Source organism: Narcine bancroftii, chromosome 4, assembly GCF_036971445.1.
Source record: "Narcine bancroftii isolate sNarBan1 chromosome 4, sNarBan1.hap1, whole genome shotgun sequence".
NCBI classification, from domain to species: Eukaryota; Metazoa; Chordata; class Chondrichthyes; order Torpediniformes; family Narcinidae; genus Narcine; species Narcine bancroftii.
The window spans coordinates 287,832,138-287,849,744 of NC_091472.1; the positions used below are offsets into that span (position 1 = coordinate 287,832,138).

At 39.6% G+C, this 17,607-nt stretch overlaps 1 protein-coding gene and 1 long non-coding RNA gene across 2 annotated transcripts in view; both read right to left on the reverse strand.

The window, feature by feature from the left end:
- cers6 (ceramide synthase 6) overlaps positions 1–17,607 on the reverse strand; it is a 284,277-nt gene that overhangs the window by 197,177 nt on the left and 69,493 nt on the right. The window contains exon 2 of the mRNA XM_069935319.1: positions 11,771–11,876. Coding sequence (XP_069791420.1) covers positions 11,771–11,876 — 106 coding nt within the window. The remainder of the gene's footprint in view (positions 1–11,770; positions 11,877–17,607) is intronic.
- Positions 4,050–11,274, reverse strand: LOC138762072 (uncharacterized). The gene is made up of 3 exons (XR_011356739.1): positions 10,963–11,274; positions 10,636–10,769; positions 4,050–10,490 (listed from the first exon to the last, which is right to left on the reverse strand). It is a non-coding gene; the product is annotated as an uncharacterized lncRNA (long non-coding RNA).

Sequence of the window (17,607 nt, forward strand, 5' to 3'; positions counted from 1 at the left end):
AAAGATGTGTCATCTATGGTGGTGTAACTACGAGAGGCTGTACTCAATGTTGAGTCTGGGTCATTGGAAGGCATCAGAAGCACCCATATCTAACTGTGTAAATTAGCACTGCAGCATGCAGGAGGAGAAGTCAGACATGTGCTGATGTAAGCTACAGATTCGTAAGAAAGGACAGCTGGGCGTCAGTGTGTTCCAGTACAGCATGATTAGTAATAAATCTCTAATGTAAAACCACTGCACAAACAAGCCATTAATCTCATGAGATGTGGGGCTTTTCAATTCTACTCTCAGCAGCAAGAGGATAGATTTATTTAACTTTAGGAGAAATTTAAGGAAATCCGATGAGGAGCAAAAAGTGGCTGCAACTCCAGGGCCCAGTGAAGCAGATCATCAGATGCTGATGGCATCACTGACTGACCTGCCCAGCAATTTTCAACATGTGACAGTGGAGAGCTGTCCCCATTTTACTGGATTATTATGTAGTACTGAAAGACTAATCTGCATTTCAATTCCCATTACATTCCCCTTATACCATTCCAATTCCATCTTTACTTTCACCAACAATATCACAGTAGTGGGCTGGGTATAAAATAACAACGAGACAGAATGCAGGAAAGAGACTGAAAGTTTCATGGTATAGTAACAAGATAGCAACCTTTCTCGCAATGTAATTGAGATAAAAGGAATTGATTGTTGACTTCAGGAGAGTGGGGGCAGAGAGCCCACCCTTGATCACCATCAATGATGTGTAATTGGAAGAGTAGATAGCTTTAAGTTTTTGGGAATAAACATCTCCAATGACCTGACCTGGGGAAAGCATGTAGACGTGATGGTCAGGAAAGTGGACCAATGCTCTACTTTCTTAACAGACAAAGGAAGTTTGGCATGTCTCACTTGTCCTTTAGCCTTCTGCAGGTGCACCCTCCCTACTTGCATCACCGCATGGTACGGGGAGCTGTTCTACTGAAAATTGGAAAAAGCTACAGAAGGTAGTGAATGCAACTTCCAACATAACACAAACTTACCTCCCCGCCATGGACTACATCTCCCGCTGCCAAGGAAAGGCAGCCAATCCTCTGAATGACCCATCACATCCCAGACACCGGGAGAAGACTCAAGAATTTTGAATGCACAGATCAACAGATTTAAAGACAGCTATCAAGCTCCTGAATGCACCCCACAACAGTATTATCACATTACCTTTGCTTGCTAGTTATTGATCTTTCTTTTCATTGTATTTCTATACTCTTAGTTGTGTTCTTTGCACTGCTGTATGCATGCTAGTGACAAACTGTTAAGCCTGTTTGCAGAAAACCCTTCTCATTGTACCAAATATAATGTGAAAATTAAACTTAATACCTTTACACAATATACATAGTTCCTTCTTGAAAGCTTCAATTGCCTTTTACCTTAAACTGAAGATGAGGAAATTGTTAACTATTGACACTAAATGTGAATATTAGCATGGTGAATACATTTGGTACTTTCGACCAATTTATCCTCGACTCTGAGTTAATCTGTTGAACAGATAATTCAAACCATCAGAAGAATTGGCCTGATTTTATCATCTAAACAGTCGAGATGTTTTCACCTTGAACTGTTTTTTTTTGCTGTTGACTTGTGTCCCAATCCAAAAACAGTTTGGGAGCCTGAATAAATGCTGTGAGACAATATTATAAGAGTGGAACTGAAATTTCCCTGGTGTCAATACTGTGTTCTACGGGTGCCAACATTCTGTCTTTTGGATTTGTTTTTTGATTGATACTCAGGAATCTGCCGATCTATGCAGACATATATAATGAGCAATGGGTAGAAATTCCACTTCAACCATCTTTTCTCCCTCCTGTGCATTTCTCTCCCACCTCCAAACCTAGCTTTAGTGCACTTTATTTGTTGATCTGCCAAGTTTACACAGAGTAAATTGGATAATACAGATTCCAAATGTTGAGCAAACCAAAATAACAAATTAGCCACATAATGAATGTCAAAGTGAACAATGAAAATAAAAAAAAACTTGAGAGTTTTCCTTGCTCAGTTTGAAGAAAGAGAGTGCTCTGTAAAAACCATAGCTCCTTCCTTGCTTGATCTTGATCACGAGCGGCATCAAGCAATTCTCCGCTCCACTCAAACATTAGTCTCCGATTGACTTCAACTAGGGCAGAGAAATAGTGTTAACTGAAGAGCTTAAAATTAGAAAGGGTTGGAAAAGAATTATTTATTCTGGTGGACGAGTAATTGAGAAAAAATAAACCATTAAAAAAAATCACCATAAATGTTAAGAGATTATGAGTTCATTTTGAGTTGCTTGGCACATTCCATTCTTCAACACACTGTTAAAACAAAAATCAATGCATTGTTTCTGAAATGTATTTAAAGGAGAAGTGTGACAGATTATGTTATATTTTATATTGTGTATAGATGTGTTTTTGGAGGAGATAGATTGTGAGGTTTTTAGTTAGGTCACACACAGATACAAACATTTCAAAACAGATCTCATTTAAAATGCAAGAGCTTGACTCAAGCCATACAGTCCAGGCTCGGAAGGCCTTTGCATAACTTTGAAGAATGCCTATAGAGACTTCACAAGTAGGTTTTAATTGCGCATGCTGTGAAGTAATAGATTATTGTTTTGAAAAGCAACAGATGAACAAACACGGAAGATTGGGTCTGGTGCTGCAGTCTATCTGAATGCAGTTTGCTGTTCTAAGAGGGCCATGTGGTTTTCTCGAAGAGAGAGAGAGAGAGAGAGAGAGAGAGAGAGAGAGAGAGAGAGAGAGTTCAGTTCTACAGTTCAGCAGCAGCAGCTGAGACTGGAACAGGACAAGCTGGCAAACTGGTGGAAAAATCCCATTTTGAAGACGGGTTGTGAGTTCTTAGTTCAGCCTTTATGGTCCATACAAGAGGAGATGGCTGGCTGTATAATGTTTTGCCTGAGATAAAGGAAAAAGAAAAGGAACTCTACGGTGTCCTGAAAGAAGGAGGTTATCATCTGGAAAACCCTGATGGGGCAAGTTTCTTCAGCAAGACACTGAAGTAGCTGATTGGAAGGAATCAGCTTGTGTCCAACAAGCAACAAATCTCTCTGAAAGCTGTCAAGAACCTTTCTGAATGGTAACTATTTACTTTCCAAACACCAAAACCTGGTGAAGATTCATAGATGTTAAATTCTATGCACAGTATAAGAATTGCCTGGTATCAGTGAACTTGGAGGAGTGAGAAATGAGATTGGACTGTGAATCAAAGAACTTTTCTGAACTTACACACACATTACATACATGTGTGCTTAGAATTAGAAGGGGGTTAAGTTCGGCTAAATTAATAGTAATAAGTTAAAGTTTGATCCTGTTTTTATGTTTAAAGAAAATTAAAATAACTTTTGTTTAAGTAAACATTTGTCATGGTGAATTTCCATTGCTGCAGGATTTTGGGGTCCTCTGGGCTCATCAGAGAAGAGACTTCACTGGAGCATGTAGGTGGGAGTTTGCACAAATAGTCACCAAAACCTACATCCTTACTAGTCCCACCATGACAAATTGTGACAAATATTAGCACTGAGAGTATTAAGCCTCATTCCAGCCAGCTATCATTCCACCTAAACATGCACACATGTTATCAACGTAACATTCCCAACGTAACATTCCCAACGTAACATTCCCAACGTAACATTCCCAACGTAACATTCCCAACGTAACATTCCTAACATAAGATTCCCAACATAAGATTCCCAACGTAACACTCTACTCCATCTCCAGTTTTAGTTGCCATTCCTTCATCAGGTCTTTTTCAGGAATGATGAAGCAAATCTTATGATTGCTGTTATAACTTCTTTCTCCAAGGGTGCATAAATGCACACATACATAAATACATGCATACATGAATGAAAATTCTGAAAGCAATCACAGATGCACATTGCACTGTGCAAGTCTGAGTGCCTCTGAGCATTAATGTGCCAAAATCATGAACCTGGATGGAAAATCGTGGGCTTTGTGTAACTCACAGATTAGACCTGATTTTCAGATATGTGATGTTTTTATTTGAAACTGTATTGATTTGTGCATGAACACTTCACAATAAAAAAAATCCAATTTATGGACATTTATTTATTTAGATCATTAAAAAAGACAGTTAAAGGACTCTAGTATATTTTTTCACTGGCAGGCCATTTTGGAGCAACCATTTTGAGAAGGGCTGGAATGAGGTCAAAATGTGGGCTTTGGTGAATGTTGGCTTTGGCGAGAATGCCGAGTCCATATTGGTACAACTGGCTTTGGCAGGAATAGGGAAGACCTCCTGCAAAGGAAATTTTGAAAGTTAGGTAGACATAAAGTTAACAAGCAGGACCTCTGAGGCAATAATCTCATGAGTATTCCATGAGTCATGTATGAGTGAGGCAAGAAATAGGAAGATAGTGGGTACTTTGCACATCTTTGTTGTTTCTCTAGAACAGTCATTCCCAAAATGGGCAGTGCTGACCCCTAGGTGCGATGGAAAGATCCAAGGGGGCAGTGAGTAAAAAGGGGGCAGTCTGAACATTCCTGGCAAACTCAGTTCATAACGCTCATTGTATGCTATCCATCAGTGAGGAGGAGGTGGGGGTGATTGCCTGGGATGGTGACTGCCAGGGACGGTGACTTGCCTGGACAGGACTCCACAGGATGGGACCACTCGGGATGGTAACCACTCAGGATGGTGACCACTTGGTATGGCAACTGACCCTCCTGGGATGGTAACTGCCCGAGACACTGACTGCCCGGGATGGTGACTTGCCTGGACAGGACCACTCTGGATGTGACCTCTTGGGCCATGACCACTCAGGATGGCGATCGACCCACCCGAGACAGTGACAGCCCAAGACGGTGACTGTCCAGGATGTTGATGGCCGGGGACAGTGACTGGCCAGGACGGGACCGCTCAGGATGGTGACCACTCGGGATGAGCCTACAAAGAACTTATATTTTTTGCTGCAGAATAAAATATGGCCACAGCACAGCAAATGAAAAAGAAATGGAAGGAATATAGTGTGAAAACTGTGAAAACGATGTAGTTACAGGTAAGGTGTAAATTTACCATTACATATTGAAAATAAATTGGTTTTTTACACATTTTATTTGTGAAGGACATATACTTGTTTATAGTGTTAGATTAGTTGCTGTTTTAAATTTGCAGTAGACCTCATATCAAGAAAGGTGTGTGTGTGTGTGTGTGTGTGTGTGTGTGTGAGGGGGAGAGGGAAGTACTAGGGATGTGCCCTGGGATCCAAGGGGGTGGCAGCCCGAAGAAATTTAGGAACCACTGCTCTAGAACTTAGAACATTACAGCACAGAAACAGATCCCTTCGGCCCTTCTAGTGTGTGCCAAACCAATTTTTTCTACTCCCACAATCTATAGCCCTCCATCCCTTTTCCATCTACGTTCTGTCCAAATTCTTCTTAAATGTTAAAATTGAGCCTGCATTCACCACTTTAGCTGCCAGCTCATTCCACACTCCCACTACTCTCTCTGTGACAAAATTCCCCCTAATATTCCCCTAAATTTTTTCCCTTTCACTCTTAACCCATGTCCTCTGGTTTGTATCTCACCTACCCTTAGTGCAAAAAACCTATTTACATTTACACTGTCTATCCTTCTCAATTTTAAATGCATCTAACAAATCCTTCATTCTTCTATGCTCCAGGGAACAATGTCCTAATCTGTTTAACCATTTAACTCAGTTCCTGAAGTCCGGCAACAGCCTAGTAAATCTTCTCTGCACACTTTCCATCTTAATGATATCTTTCCTGTAATCAGGTGACCAAAATTGCACACATTACTCCAAATTTGGTCTCACTAATGACTTATACAACTTTACAATAACATCCCAATTCCTATACTCAATACTTTGATTTATGAAGGCCAATATGCCAAAAAAAACTCTCTTTACAATCCTATCCATCTGCCAATTTCAGGGAATATGTATCTGTATTCCCAGATCCCTCTGTTCTACTGCACTCCTCAGTGCCCTACCATTTACCACGCATATCCTTTCTTAGTTTGCAACACCTCACACTTGTCTGCATTAAGTTCGATCTGCCATTTTTCAGCCCATTTTTTCCAGCTGGTCCATATCCCTCTGCAAGCTTTGAAAACCTTCACTGTCCACAATGCCTCCAGTTCTTAGTGTTATCTGCAAACTTGCTGATCCAAATGACCAGATCACTTATATAGATGACAAACAACAAAGGCCACAGCACCGATCCCTGAGGCATATTATTAGTCACAGGTCTCCAGTCAGAGAAGCAATCATCCACCACTGCTCTCTGGCTTCTCCCATCAGCCATTATTGAATCCAGTTCACTACTTCACCTTGAATGCCTAGTGCCTGAACATTCCCGACTAACCTCCCCTGTGGGACCTTGTAAAGTTAATGTAAACATCATCCACTGCCTTTCCTTCATCAACATTCCTAATATTCTTCTGAAAATCTCTACAAGATGGGTTAAACAAGATCTACCACGCACAAAGCCACGTTGACTATCCCTAATCAGTTTCTGGCTATTGAAATAATTGTATATCAATCTCTTAGAATTTGTTTCAACAATTTACCTACTACTGATGTCAGGCTCACTGGCATATTATTTTCCAGGGTTATTTTATGATCCTTTTTTAAACAATGGAATAACATGAACTATCTTCAAATCCTTCAGCACAATACCCGTGGCTAACGACCTTTTAAATATTTCTGCCAGAGCCCCTGCAATCTCCATACCTGCCTTCTCAAGGCCCGAGGGAATATCTTGTCAGGCCCTAGATATTTATCCATGCTAATTTGTTTTAAGACAGCAAGTACTTCTCCCTTTTTAATTTGTATAGGTTGCATGTCCTCATTGCTTGTTTTTCTTACTTCCTTAGACTCTGTTCCAGTTTCCTGAGTGAATACTGATGATAAAAAAAAAACATTTAAGATCTTCTGCGTAACTTTTGGCTCCATAGAAAGCCGACCATTCTGAACTTCAAGGGAACCAATTTTGTCCCTTCCTAACCTTTGGCTCTTAATATACCTGTAGAAACCCTTTCGGATTTTCCTTCACAACTGTCTGCCAAAGCAAACTCATGCCTTCTTTTATCCTTCCTGATTTCTTTCTTGAGGTTTCTCTTGCATTTTTTTTAATATTCCTCTCTCTTCTTCCAAACTAGATCCCCAATGATCCAGAAACCTTAAGCCTGGGTAGCAATCCTGAGATCATAACCCTAGAGGCTCTGTCCTTCAACCTAGTGCCTAACTCCCTAAATTCTCCTTGCAGGACCTCCTCACCCTTCCTACCCACATCATTGGCACCCATATGGACCACAACATCTGGCTGCTCACCCTCATTCCTGAGAATACTGTGACCTGGATCTGAGATATCTCGATCCTGGCACCAAGAAAGCAACATATCAACCAGGATTCTCAACCCCTTCCAGAGAACCTCTTAACTATCCCTCTAACCATGGAATCCCCTATTATTACAGCTCGCATTTTCACCTCCCTTCTCTTCTCCTCCTCTATTCTCTTCCCTTCCTAGCCACAGGACCAGACTTTGTTTCAGAGACATGATAGCTACTGCTTGTTCCTGGTAAATCATACCCCCCCCCCCAACGATATCTAATATAGTATCATTGTTATTGAGGGGAACAGTCCTGCACTCCCTGTCTGTCTCCCATCTACCCTCCTCCTGCCTCCTAGGTGTGATAATGTCCCTATAACTTTTGTCTATCACCCCTTCTGCCTCCTAAATGATCTGAAGTTCATCCAACTCCTTAACTCGGCTGTTAGGAGCTGCAGTTGGATGCACTTCTCTCAGATGAAGTCATCAGGGGTACTGCTGGCTTTCCTAATGACCCATATTCTGCAAGAGGAGTCTTCCCCTGCCTTGGCTGCCATTCCCACTGTTTATAACTAAAGGAAAAAAAAATCTAAATACTGCCCTTACTTGTACCTACCTGCTAAATCCTTTTTGTTCGTCGAATAGCGTGGCCCTTTCTTATTTCAACTCCTGCATCACCACCTCAGCCTCTATTCACCGAAGTCCCTGGAGACAAAGACTTTCCACTCTGACTCCGCCCGCTCCAACAATGACCTCTCGAAAACACAATTCCTCACTTTTATAGTGATGTTAGGGTCACCTGACCCCAATTGCCCTTCATCTGTTGAACTCAATGCCCAATCAACTCCTCCTATGTCTTCAACTGTTGAACTTGATTGCCCAATCAGGTTTAATGCTCTTCTCATAAAACTTCCTGTCCTTGAAAGAAACAGATGGTTGTTGACTTCAGGAGGGCTCGGGGAGATCACACTCCCCTGACCATTGACGGCTCTACCGTTGAGGTCAGCAAGAGTATCAAGTTCCTCAGAGTGTACTTGGCAGTGAATCTCACCTGGTCCCTTACACCAACTCCATAGCAAAGAAATCCCAGAAGTGTCTCTAATTCCTGCGAAGGCTGAGGAAAGTCAATCTCCCACCCTCCATCCTCACTAAATTCTACAGAGGATGTAGTGAGAGCAACCTGTGCAGCTGCATCACTGCCTAGCTTGGAAACTGTACCACGTCAGACTGCAAGACCCTGCAGAGTATAGTGAAGTCCGCGGAAAAGACCATTGGGGAACCTCTTCCTACAATGAAGGATATCCACAACACTCAATGCAGGCAAAAAGTGGCAAGATGTGGATAGTGTACCGTGGATCTTCAGTGTATACATCTTAGCACCTTAATATTTTAATGTGTTAACAACTTTCCTAACTTATATCTATGCTCCGTGGTCCTGGAGAAATGCTATCTTGTCTTTATCGTGTGAGCACGGTATGAATGATAAATAAAGTTGACTTTTACTTAGAAGCGGCACAAAGTAGAAACTTTTCAGCACAAGAAATAATTGTTCTTCAAGGAAAACACATTTTTTGAATAATGTTGCTGCAGTTGTAGGTGGGGGAGGCAGTGGGGTAGGGTTTGAACAGAACCAGTGCTCTCCAGCAGGAAAAAAAAACATAAGTAAATCATGATCTCAGGCATCCAGTGAAATATATTGCAGTCTGCCCTCTTTGCCAAGCTGAAAACTTCAGGTCTTTAAGTTCCACTCTCAAAATGTTTCTTAATGAAATGAGTCACAACAGGGAGTGCTATTTATGACAAAGGATCTAACCACGGTGTATTCCCAATTTCCTTATTCATCAGTTACACACCTACCCCATATTCACATCTCACAAGACTCAGATTACAACCTCAGCTGCTGTCTACAAGTGAAAACCTTGCTGCCTTCAAGGATAGGCCGGCTGGCTGTGTGGAAGCTTGCTAATGTAACCAAATGAGGATGGTGATCCAGTCTGACGTTGGTCTCAGCCAGCAACTACTGTGTGTGGATAACATTCTAATTCAAATTTGATCCAATCTAATGGCCTACTAATTTGGAACGGAAGCAACTAATCCCAAATGAAACAATGACCACCTCTTCAATAGAAGTTATCATATCCGGTGCCATCTTTCTAGATCTGTGTGGGTTCCCTCCAGGTGCTCCAGTTTCCTACCACCCTTCAAAATCCACCCAGTGTTGTAGGTTAATTGGGGTGTTTGGGTGGCACAGGCTTGGGGGCCAGAAGGGCCTGTTACTGTGTTGTATAATTTTTTTTTAATTTAAAAAATTAAAAAGAGGAATGTGGCGCATGGTCCTGATACATTTCTTCCCCCTATTACCAGGTGATATATTACAAGAAGTGGTAGTGGTGAAAGGCCTTGCTGTGATCCAGCCGCTTACTTAGTTTGACACATGGTGGACTCGTATGATCCTGCCTGCATTCAAGGTCTGCTGTTTCCTGTGCTGACTAAAGCATCTGCGGTCTCTTATCAGAAGGAGCTGCAGAAGGACAGCTATTGATAAAGGAGAGCGACCCCATTTTGGTTATCAGTCTGCTTACGTCCTTCTCAGGTTGTTGCCTGAAGATATCTGAATTTGTTCATACTGGCTGTTGCTACATCATGGATCGCAGATCTCACCATCATGATTGGGAGCATTTGTGAGAAATATTCCTGTTGCCTGCTTTGCATTTACTGCCAAAATGCCCGATGCTTTCCTCGCAGGTGCTTCCAATGTTCCACCACTAACATGCACAGATTTCAGCCCTTTATGATAATCTCCTGAAGGTGGAAGGATCTCCAACCATGTAAGCAATGCAGACAGCAAATTGAAAAAAGTCTGGAGTCGGATGTCCTTGGGCTTATGGAGTGTCTTTCATCAAGTTGTCCCAAGATTGCCACAGGGACTTTAATGTTGCTAACTTTTCTTTCAGCAACTGCCATTATTCAGTCACTATTCCTGCCTTTATTACTTCAGCAGAAATGATTGTTTCGGCATTTCCACCTCCAAATCAGTAAAATCCACCACTATACCTGTCTCTGGGATTGATATCAATTTTAAGTGGTGAGTGCAGTGGTGAAATTTGCTGAAGATATCTACATGGCAGTTCTTGCAGTGAAACATGCCTAAAAGTAGAAAAACAAAACAACTGAAGTTAGGGATTTTGTGAAACAGAAATATTACACTTTTTTTCCCCCTGCATAACTATTTCCCCATTATGCCCAATGAATCACATTTGCAAAAGGGATATGGGTGAACAATCATACAAACCAGTGAGTTTTCCGACTCCCATTCCTTGCATCACTCTTGCCATGCCCATTTTTACATCAGAAGACTGTCTTAAGTGGTGAAAGATTTGGCTTGCTAATTTCTTCTTCCCATCTATGCTCTTATGGAAGGCAGCCCTGGTGCAGTTAAGGAAATATAAAGATATAAGTGAATGGGATTTTAAGAAAAAAATATTTGGTATCCAACAGAAGCAGACTGTTTTCAGAATGCAATGTATTTTTGATGACAGAAAACTTGCAGGAATATTTGAGGGCCAACTAAATTAATGATAAAGGATAAATTATAATTTGTGTAACATTCCAGCCTCACCTGCTAGATGATCTCCCATTGGCATCCTGTGTGATGATCTTCTGCACCAGCTTTGTTTTTTTTCCCCCACACCGTTGCAGAGTGTATTTCACAACACTTCAATAGGATCTGCACATCTTCATTAATAAATCTCTGTTGATGCTTCCCGACATTCCCGACATTTTTCACAAAGGAAAGTTACCACCTCAGAGCTGGATTTAGCCACAATGTGCTAAGTAACATTTACACTGGTGATTTCAAACGAGCTACACAATTGTTCATTATTTTTGAACATTGTCTGATGCAGCTAAGATTCCAGAAATTTTTGCAGATAAAAAGTTATGCAAAAACAAAATCCTTTAAAAATAACAATAAATTCAATGTTTTATTAATTACATTAATGCTGCTATGGATTTGTGAAGTCTTTTCAGAATAATGCATAGAAAGTAAAGTTGGCATGTTTCAAACATTATGAAATAATTCAAGAGTTTGTGAAATTACAGCTTCCTCTGGGGCTGCAAGTATTCTTGAATGAAAGTTAATTTCATTTTACAACCATTTTATGAGGATAAAACAGTAAAAATATTAAAATTGCTATCATTATTTGGCACATAGACAGAGGGTAGAGGAGTATCTCTTTTACAATTTGTTGGCAAATAGGAACCAGGTTTGACTGCACCTGCAGAGAAATTCCCACCTCATGTAGAGTATGCATTGAATGGAGAAGGAAATTCAACAACAAAGTCTGATATAAAAAAAAATTAAGTGTCAAAATTTGTTACTGAAATTTTAGGAGATTTTTTTCCCCCTTTGGTCAGTAAATGCTTGCCTTTGTGATTGCTGTGAAGACTTTTTCCAGGATAGCATTTGGCTGAGCTTTCTGTGGACCATTTGCTTGAATTCTGAGGCTTAAAGCACATGGTTTGGCAATGAACCTGTGAAAATACAGATCAAATTAAATATTCAGAATAAAAACCACATTGCAAACTCACAAATCAAGCCTTTTACTACAGACAATGGCTGAAAAAGAACAAATATGAATAATACAATTTTGAACTTGATTCAGGTTCTGAAATATTCCTATTCCCGCAGAATGATTTTAATTTTAATTCTTACAAAATTTCACCTGGAATTATACAAAAGAATGATAAATGAATGTCATAGTCCAGTGGAAGATATCAGCAAGAACTTTGTGAAGATATAAGAGACGGCAGATGCAAAATGCAAACTGCTGGAGGAACATTGCATATCAAGCATTAGGGATGTTCGGCATTTCATGTCAAGACCCTACATCAGGACCTGCAAACGTTTATTTTTTTTGCCCCAAAGCTTTATGGAAGACAGTTTAAAATCTTGCTTTAAGAACTACCATAAAGGAAGCCAATGTGGTTTTGGAGGTTATTCATGCTAGCCTGTGGTGACTGAGGTTTTCTTTTGTAATTGACTCACTTCCTGGTTCACCAAAATATTTGCACCATCTACAACCCATGTTGGAGCATGATGCAGTGAAACTGACTTGTCTGGGGAGTGCAGTTCCAACACTAACAGAACTTGAAATTATCAGAAGAATGCAATCCACTGGATCGGCACCATGACCAACCTCCAAACATTCTGCCCATCAACTACTTGTGCACCATGTCCACAGCTTGTTATAGCTATTAAAGGCCCTAAAACCACTTGCCCAAACTTTTATGGCAAAAGCTCCCATATACAGTGACACCTAAAAGGTCGCAAAGGACACCCTGAAGGGCAGTATGGTAGTGAAGCTGTTGGAGTCACTGTCTCACAGTGTTAGAGAGCGGAGTTAAATCTGACCTCAAGTTCATGTTCTCCCTTTGACCATGTTGGTTTCCTCAGTTTCCTACCACATCCCAAAGATGTTGATAGGCTACTTGGCCACTGTAAATTGCTCCTAGGTTGTTGGTGTGTGGTAGAATCTAGGAAATTGATGAGAATAGAAAAATAGGAAATGGAGATATAATATAGGATTTATAGACATTGTCTGCTCAACTCTTGAGGTCATCAAGAGTATCAAGTTCCTTGGAGTATACTTGGCGGAGAATCTCACCTGGTCCCTTAACACCAGCTCCATAACAAAGCCCAGCAGCGCCTCTACTCCCTGTAAGGTTGAAGAAAGTCCATCTCCCACCCTCCCTCCTCACTAACACTCTACAGAAGATGTATTGAGAACATCCTGTGCAAATGGAAGCTATAATACTTCTGACCACAAAACCCTGCAGAGGATAGTGATAGTGGGGGCCCTCTTCCTCCAATGAAGGACATCTACAACACTTGATGCAGGCGAAAAGGCAATAAACATTGTGAAGGACTCCACACACCCCTCATGTAAACTGTTCTCCCTTCTGCCATCTGGTAAGAGGTACTGCAGCACTCGGGCCCTTATGTCCACATTGGGCAAGTTTTTTCCCCAAGCCATCAGACCTCTGAATTCCCAGAACATATGTGGATAGTGTACCATGCACTTTTACTCTATATATCTTAATATTTAAATATGTTTAACTTCTATTCTAACTTATGTTTATGTAAATATGCTCTGTGGTCCTAGAGAAATGCTATCTCGTCTTTACTGTGTGAGCATGGCATGAACGATAAATAAAGGTGGCTTGACTTGACTAATGTAAATTGACTAATAAAGATTGGTGTGGATTGGATATGCTAAAATGCTTGTTTCCAGGCACAAAGTTTATGTCCACATCACACTACTTTGACTCCGAATCACATTCTTGTTGCTGCTTCTTAATCCTTCCTAAAAACATGTCCCTCACATGAACTACAGGGGTTTGAGATGGAAGCTTACCACACCACAACTCTTCCTGGAGGGCAATTAGCAATGGATAATGAATTGTGGTCTCAACTGTGTTGCCAATATCCCAAAGACGAATAAAAAAATAACAAGTCACAAGGCACATCTGGAGTGCAAGCAATTACCTGGACTAAATATCTTTCTTTACTATTTGTTTTGTACAAATAGGCATATCCCATATGAAAAGAGGAACATCCCGTTTAGAAGGAAAAGCATAGGAAGACCCCTACAGGTCAGTGCCCACTGCAGCAGACCAGTGGATGAAGGACCCACACAGGCTGCGGGCTGCTGGAGACTGACTCATAAGAACCAGGTATTTGAAGTGGGATTAAAGAGGCTGCTGAGGGTAAGGAGGGCTCCTGAAAGGCCTTGGATACTGAAGGTTTCCTGATCATTTTGGAGGTTTGGAACTCAAGCTTGGGTTGCCAATAGTTTGAACTGAAGTCTTGCAGCTGCAGAGGCTGAGGGAGCGCTGGAGGCGAAATCACAGACACTGTCTCTGAAGGGACCCTCTTTTGCTTCTCTTTCTCCTATTGTTAGGGGAACCAGGCAATGTTCATAGTGACTCTTTGTTTGCTTTGCAGCAGATAAAAGTTGGTTTATCATGTAAATTACATAACTGTCATTATAAATGCATCCACTCGGTAATAAAATTCATTTGCTTGTAAATATTCAGAGTCGGATTTGAGCATGGTCCATCAGGGGTTTCTGCAAAATTAGTCTCTTCAGTCATTTATGTTCACGATTGTATGTAAGTTGGCGATGACTCTAAAAGTGGGCAGTGAAGAAAGTTTTCTATATTAAAATGGGATTTTGATCTACTGGATGGGAGATGATGGTTTAATACAGATAATTACAAGGCATTGGATATTACAAAGTCAAAATAGGGCAGGATTACCACAGTTAATGGAAGAGCCCTGGGAAGAATTGCAGAACAGGGGTACAGGGATATGCTTCCCTGATAGTTGCATCAGGGTGGCTTCATTTGTCAGGGATTATGTATAGAAGTATGGTGCCTATACAAGAGTAAGGAAGGACATATTTAGAGTATTGTGGGCAATTTTGGTCACCCTGCTATATGGAGGGTGTCATTAGCTGGAAGAAGAGCAAAAAAGATACACAAGGATGTTAATTGGACTGCAAAGCTTTTGTTGCAGCGAGAATCTTTTTTTCCAGGAGTGTATGGCTAGATAAGGTGGTATCATCATCTTTTCCCAAAGAAATGGTGAGCATGGATATAAGGTGAGTGTGAAAATATTTTAAAGGGACATGAGGGGCAATTATCTTCCACACAGTGGCCAACGCATATATGGAGAAACTGCTAGAAGAAGCTGTAAAGGTGATACAATTACAATATTAGACAATAGACAATAGACACAGATACATCTATGGGGATGGTTTAGAGGGATGTGGAGGATATTGTGACCAGCCAGATAGGCCACTTGGTTAGCAATGACAAATTGAACAAAAGGAACCGCTTCCATTTGTATAGCTCTATTACCAAATGTATTTATTGAAATGGATTTTGCGTGACTCAAGAAAAATGACTTAAGGAGGGGTGGCATGGTTGGTGTAGCGGTTAATGCAATGCTGTTACAGCGCCAGTGATTGGGACCAGGGTTTGAATCCTGCACTGTCAGTAAAGAGTGTGTACCTTCTCCCCATGTCTGTGTGGGTTTACCCTGGGGGCTCCAGTTTCCTCCCACTGTTCAAAACATACCAGGAATTGTACTCCAATTGGGTGTAATTGGGTAGCATGGGCTCGTGGCCTGAAAGAGCCTGTTACCATGCTGTATGTCTTTAAAAAAATGGAAAGGCAAAAAGAGCCATTGGTTCTGAACAATACACAAAAATGTGGGAGAAACTCAGCAGGTCACATAGTACCCAAAATGTTTCAGGCCTGAGCCCTTTGTCAGGAATGGTTGTTAAAATGTCTTCAGATTATTCTAATACCTATTTGTAAAATTGTTAAAATTGTAGTTCCATCATTTCATTTGATGTACATTGTAGTTTACTATTAATAATCATGTGCAAGATCTGCTGAGTATTTCCAGCATTTTCTGTTTTTATTTCATTGCATTAAAGAAGTGGAGCTCAATGGGATGTTCTTACATATTAAAATCCATAAAACAAAATCCAGAAAACAAAAGGCAGAAAATAAAAGTGAAATTATGCCCCTTACTAGAGTTGTCTATACTCAGTGTCAAAGAGATCCCCAATTTAAATGGTCGGTAAATGGAATAAAATATTTAGGAGTAAGGGTAGATAATAATTTTAATAATCTACTTCATTTAACTTATTTCCCTTTAATTAAAAAAATGAAGATTTGAAAACCTGGATGGAATTTCCAATATTATTATTGGGAAGAGTTAATTGTATTAAAACGAATACATTTCCTAGAATGCAATTCCTTTTTCAAACATTGCCTATATCCTTACCACAGAATTTTTTTTCAGGAATTAAATATGTAAGGATATTTCTTTGGAAGGGAAAAATGTTGAGGGTTTCTTTATAAAAATTAACATGGAAATATGAACTAGGAGGTGTACAAATTCCAAATTTTAAAAAATATTATAAAGTAAAACAAATGAGATTTCTTTCTTCTTTTTTAGAAGAGGGAGAGAAATCAGCATGGATTAAGATAGAGACAGAAAAGATAGGAGAGAAGACACCAGAAGATTTTATATATAAATAGGAACAGAGATTAATATTTGGTGATAAGGAAACTCATAATTGAACATTTGATAAATATATGGTATAAAGTCAATGCTGAAATGTTAATGAGGAACCCTGGTTAGCTCAAATGCCTTTGAAACAAAATGGCATTATCTCAATTATCGACTTTTGAATATTTTTTCTAATAAAATTAGAAATATAGAAAATTGTTATGAAGGCGGAAATTTAATGTCATTCAAACATTTAAAAAATAAATATAGGATACAAAATAATACAATATTTTGTTATTATCAAATAACAGCTATTTACAAGATAAACTGGGTCTAACAATGTTATTACCTAAAAGTAGTGCAATAGAAGCCTTGATTTGTATTAGATCTATTAAGAGATTTATATCAGCCATATATATACTACTGCAAAATGGAACACAAAAGCAGGAAATTCATAGATCTAGACAGAGATGGGAAACAGATTTAAATAGTATTATCAGGGAGAAAATTTGGTCAGAACTATGTCTACACAATAATGACAAACACAATAAATGTTAGATGTAGATTGGTTCAATATAATTGTTTACATCAATTATATCTTAACCCACAAAAATTAAATAGTTTGAAGTCAGATCTTTCAGATCAATGTTTTAGATGTAGCCAAGCGATTGGTACTTTTTAAAATTCTACATGGTCATGTTCAAAATTGAGACCATTTTGGATAGAATTAGGAACTTTTTTGGAGCAAGTTAGAGCAGTTAAATTTCCACAGGACCCAATGTTATTTTTACCGGGCAATATTTCAGGGATAAGGCCAAAAATAATTTGTAAAACCTCCATTAGCAGTTGCAAGAAACTGTAGAGTAGTGACATGGAAATCGGATCCTCATTTAGGTTTAGAAAGATGGCAGAAATATATAGTTGCATACCTCTTGAGATGATTACATATAATTTGAGAAATAAATATGATTTTTTTGGGAAATTTTGTACCCATATTTGCATATTGTCTGTATAAATTTATAAATGGTTTCCCTAACCTTGTGAAACCTCATTAATTCCTTGGAATAAATAAACAAATAAAATTGAAAAAGGTTAGATCCAAGTGAAAGATAACCAGGTTTTTTTTTTCTTTCTTTTCAAATTGTATTATTTTCTTTTTCTCTTCATTTTCTCTCC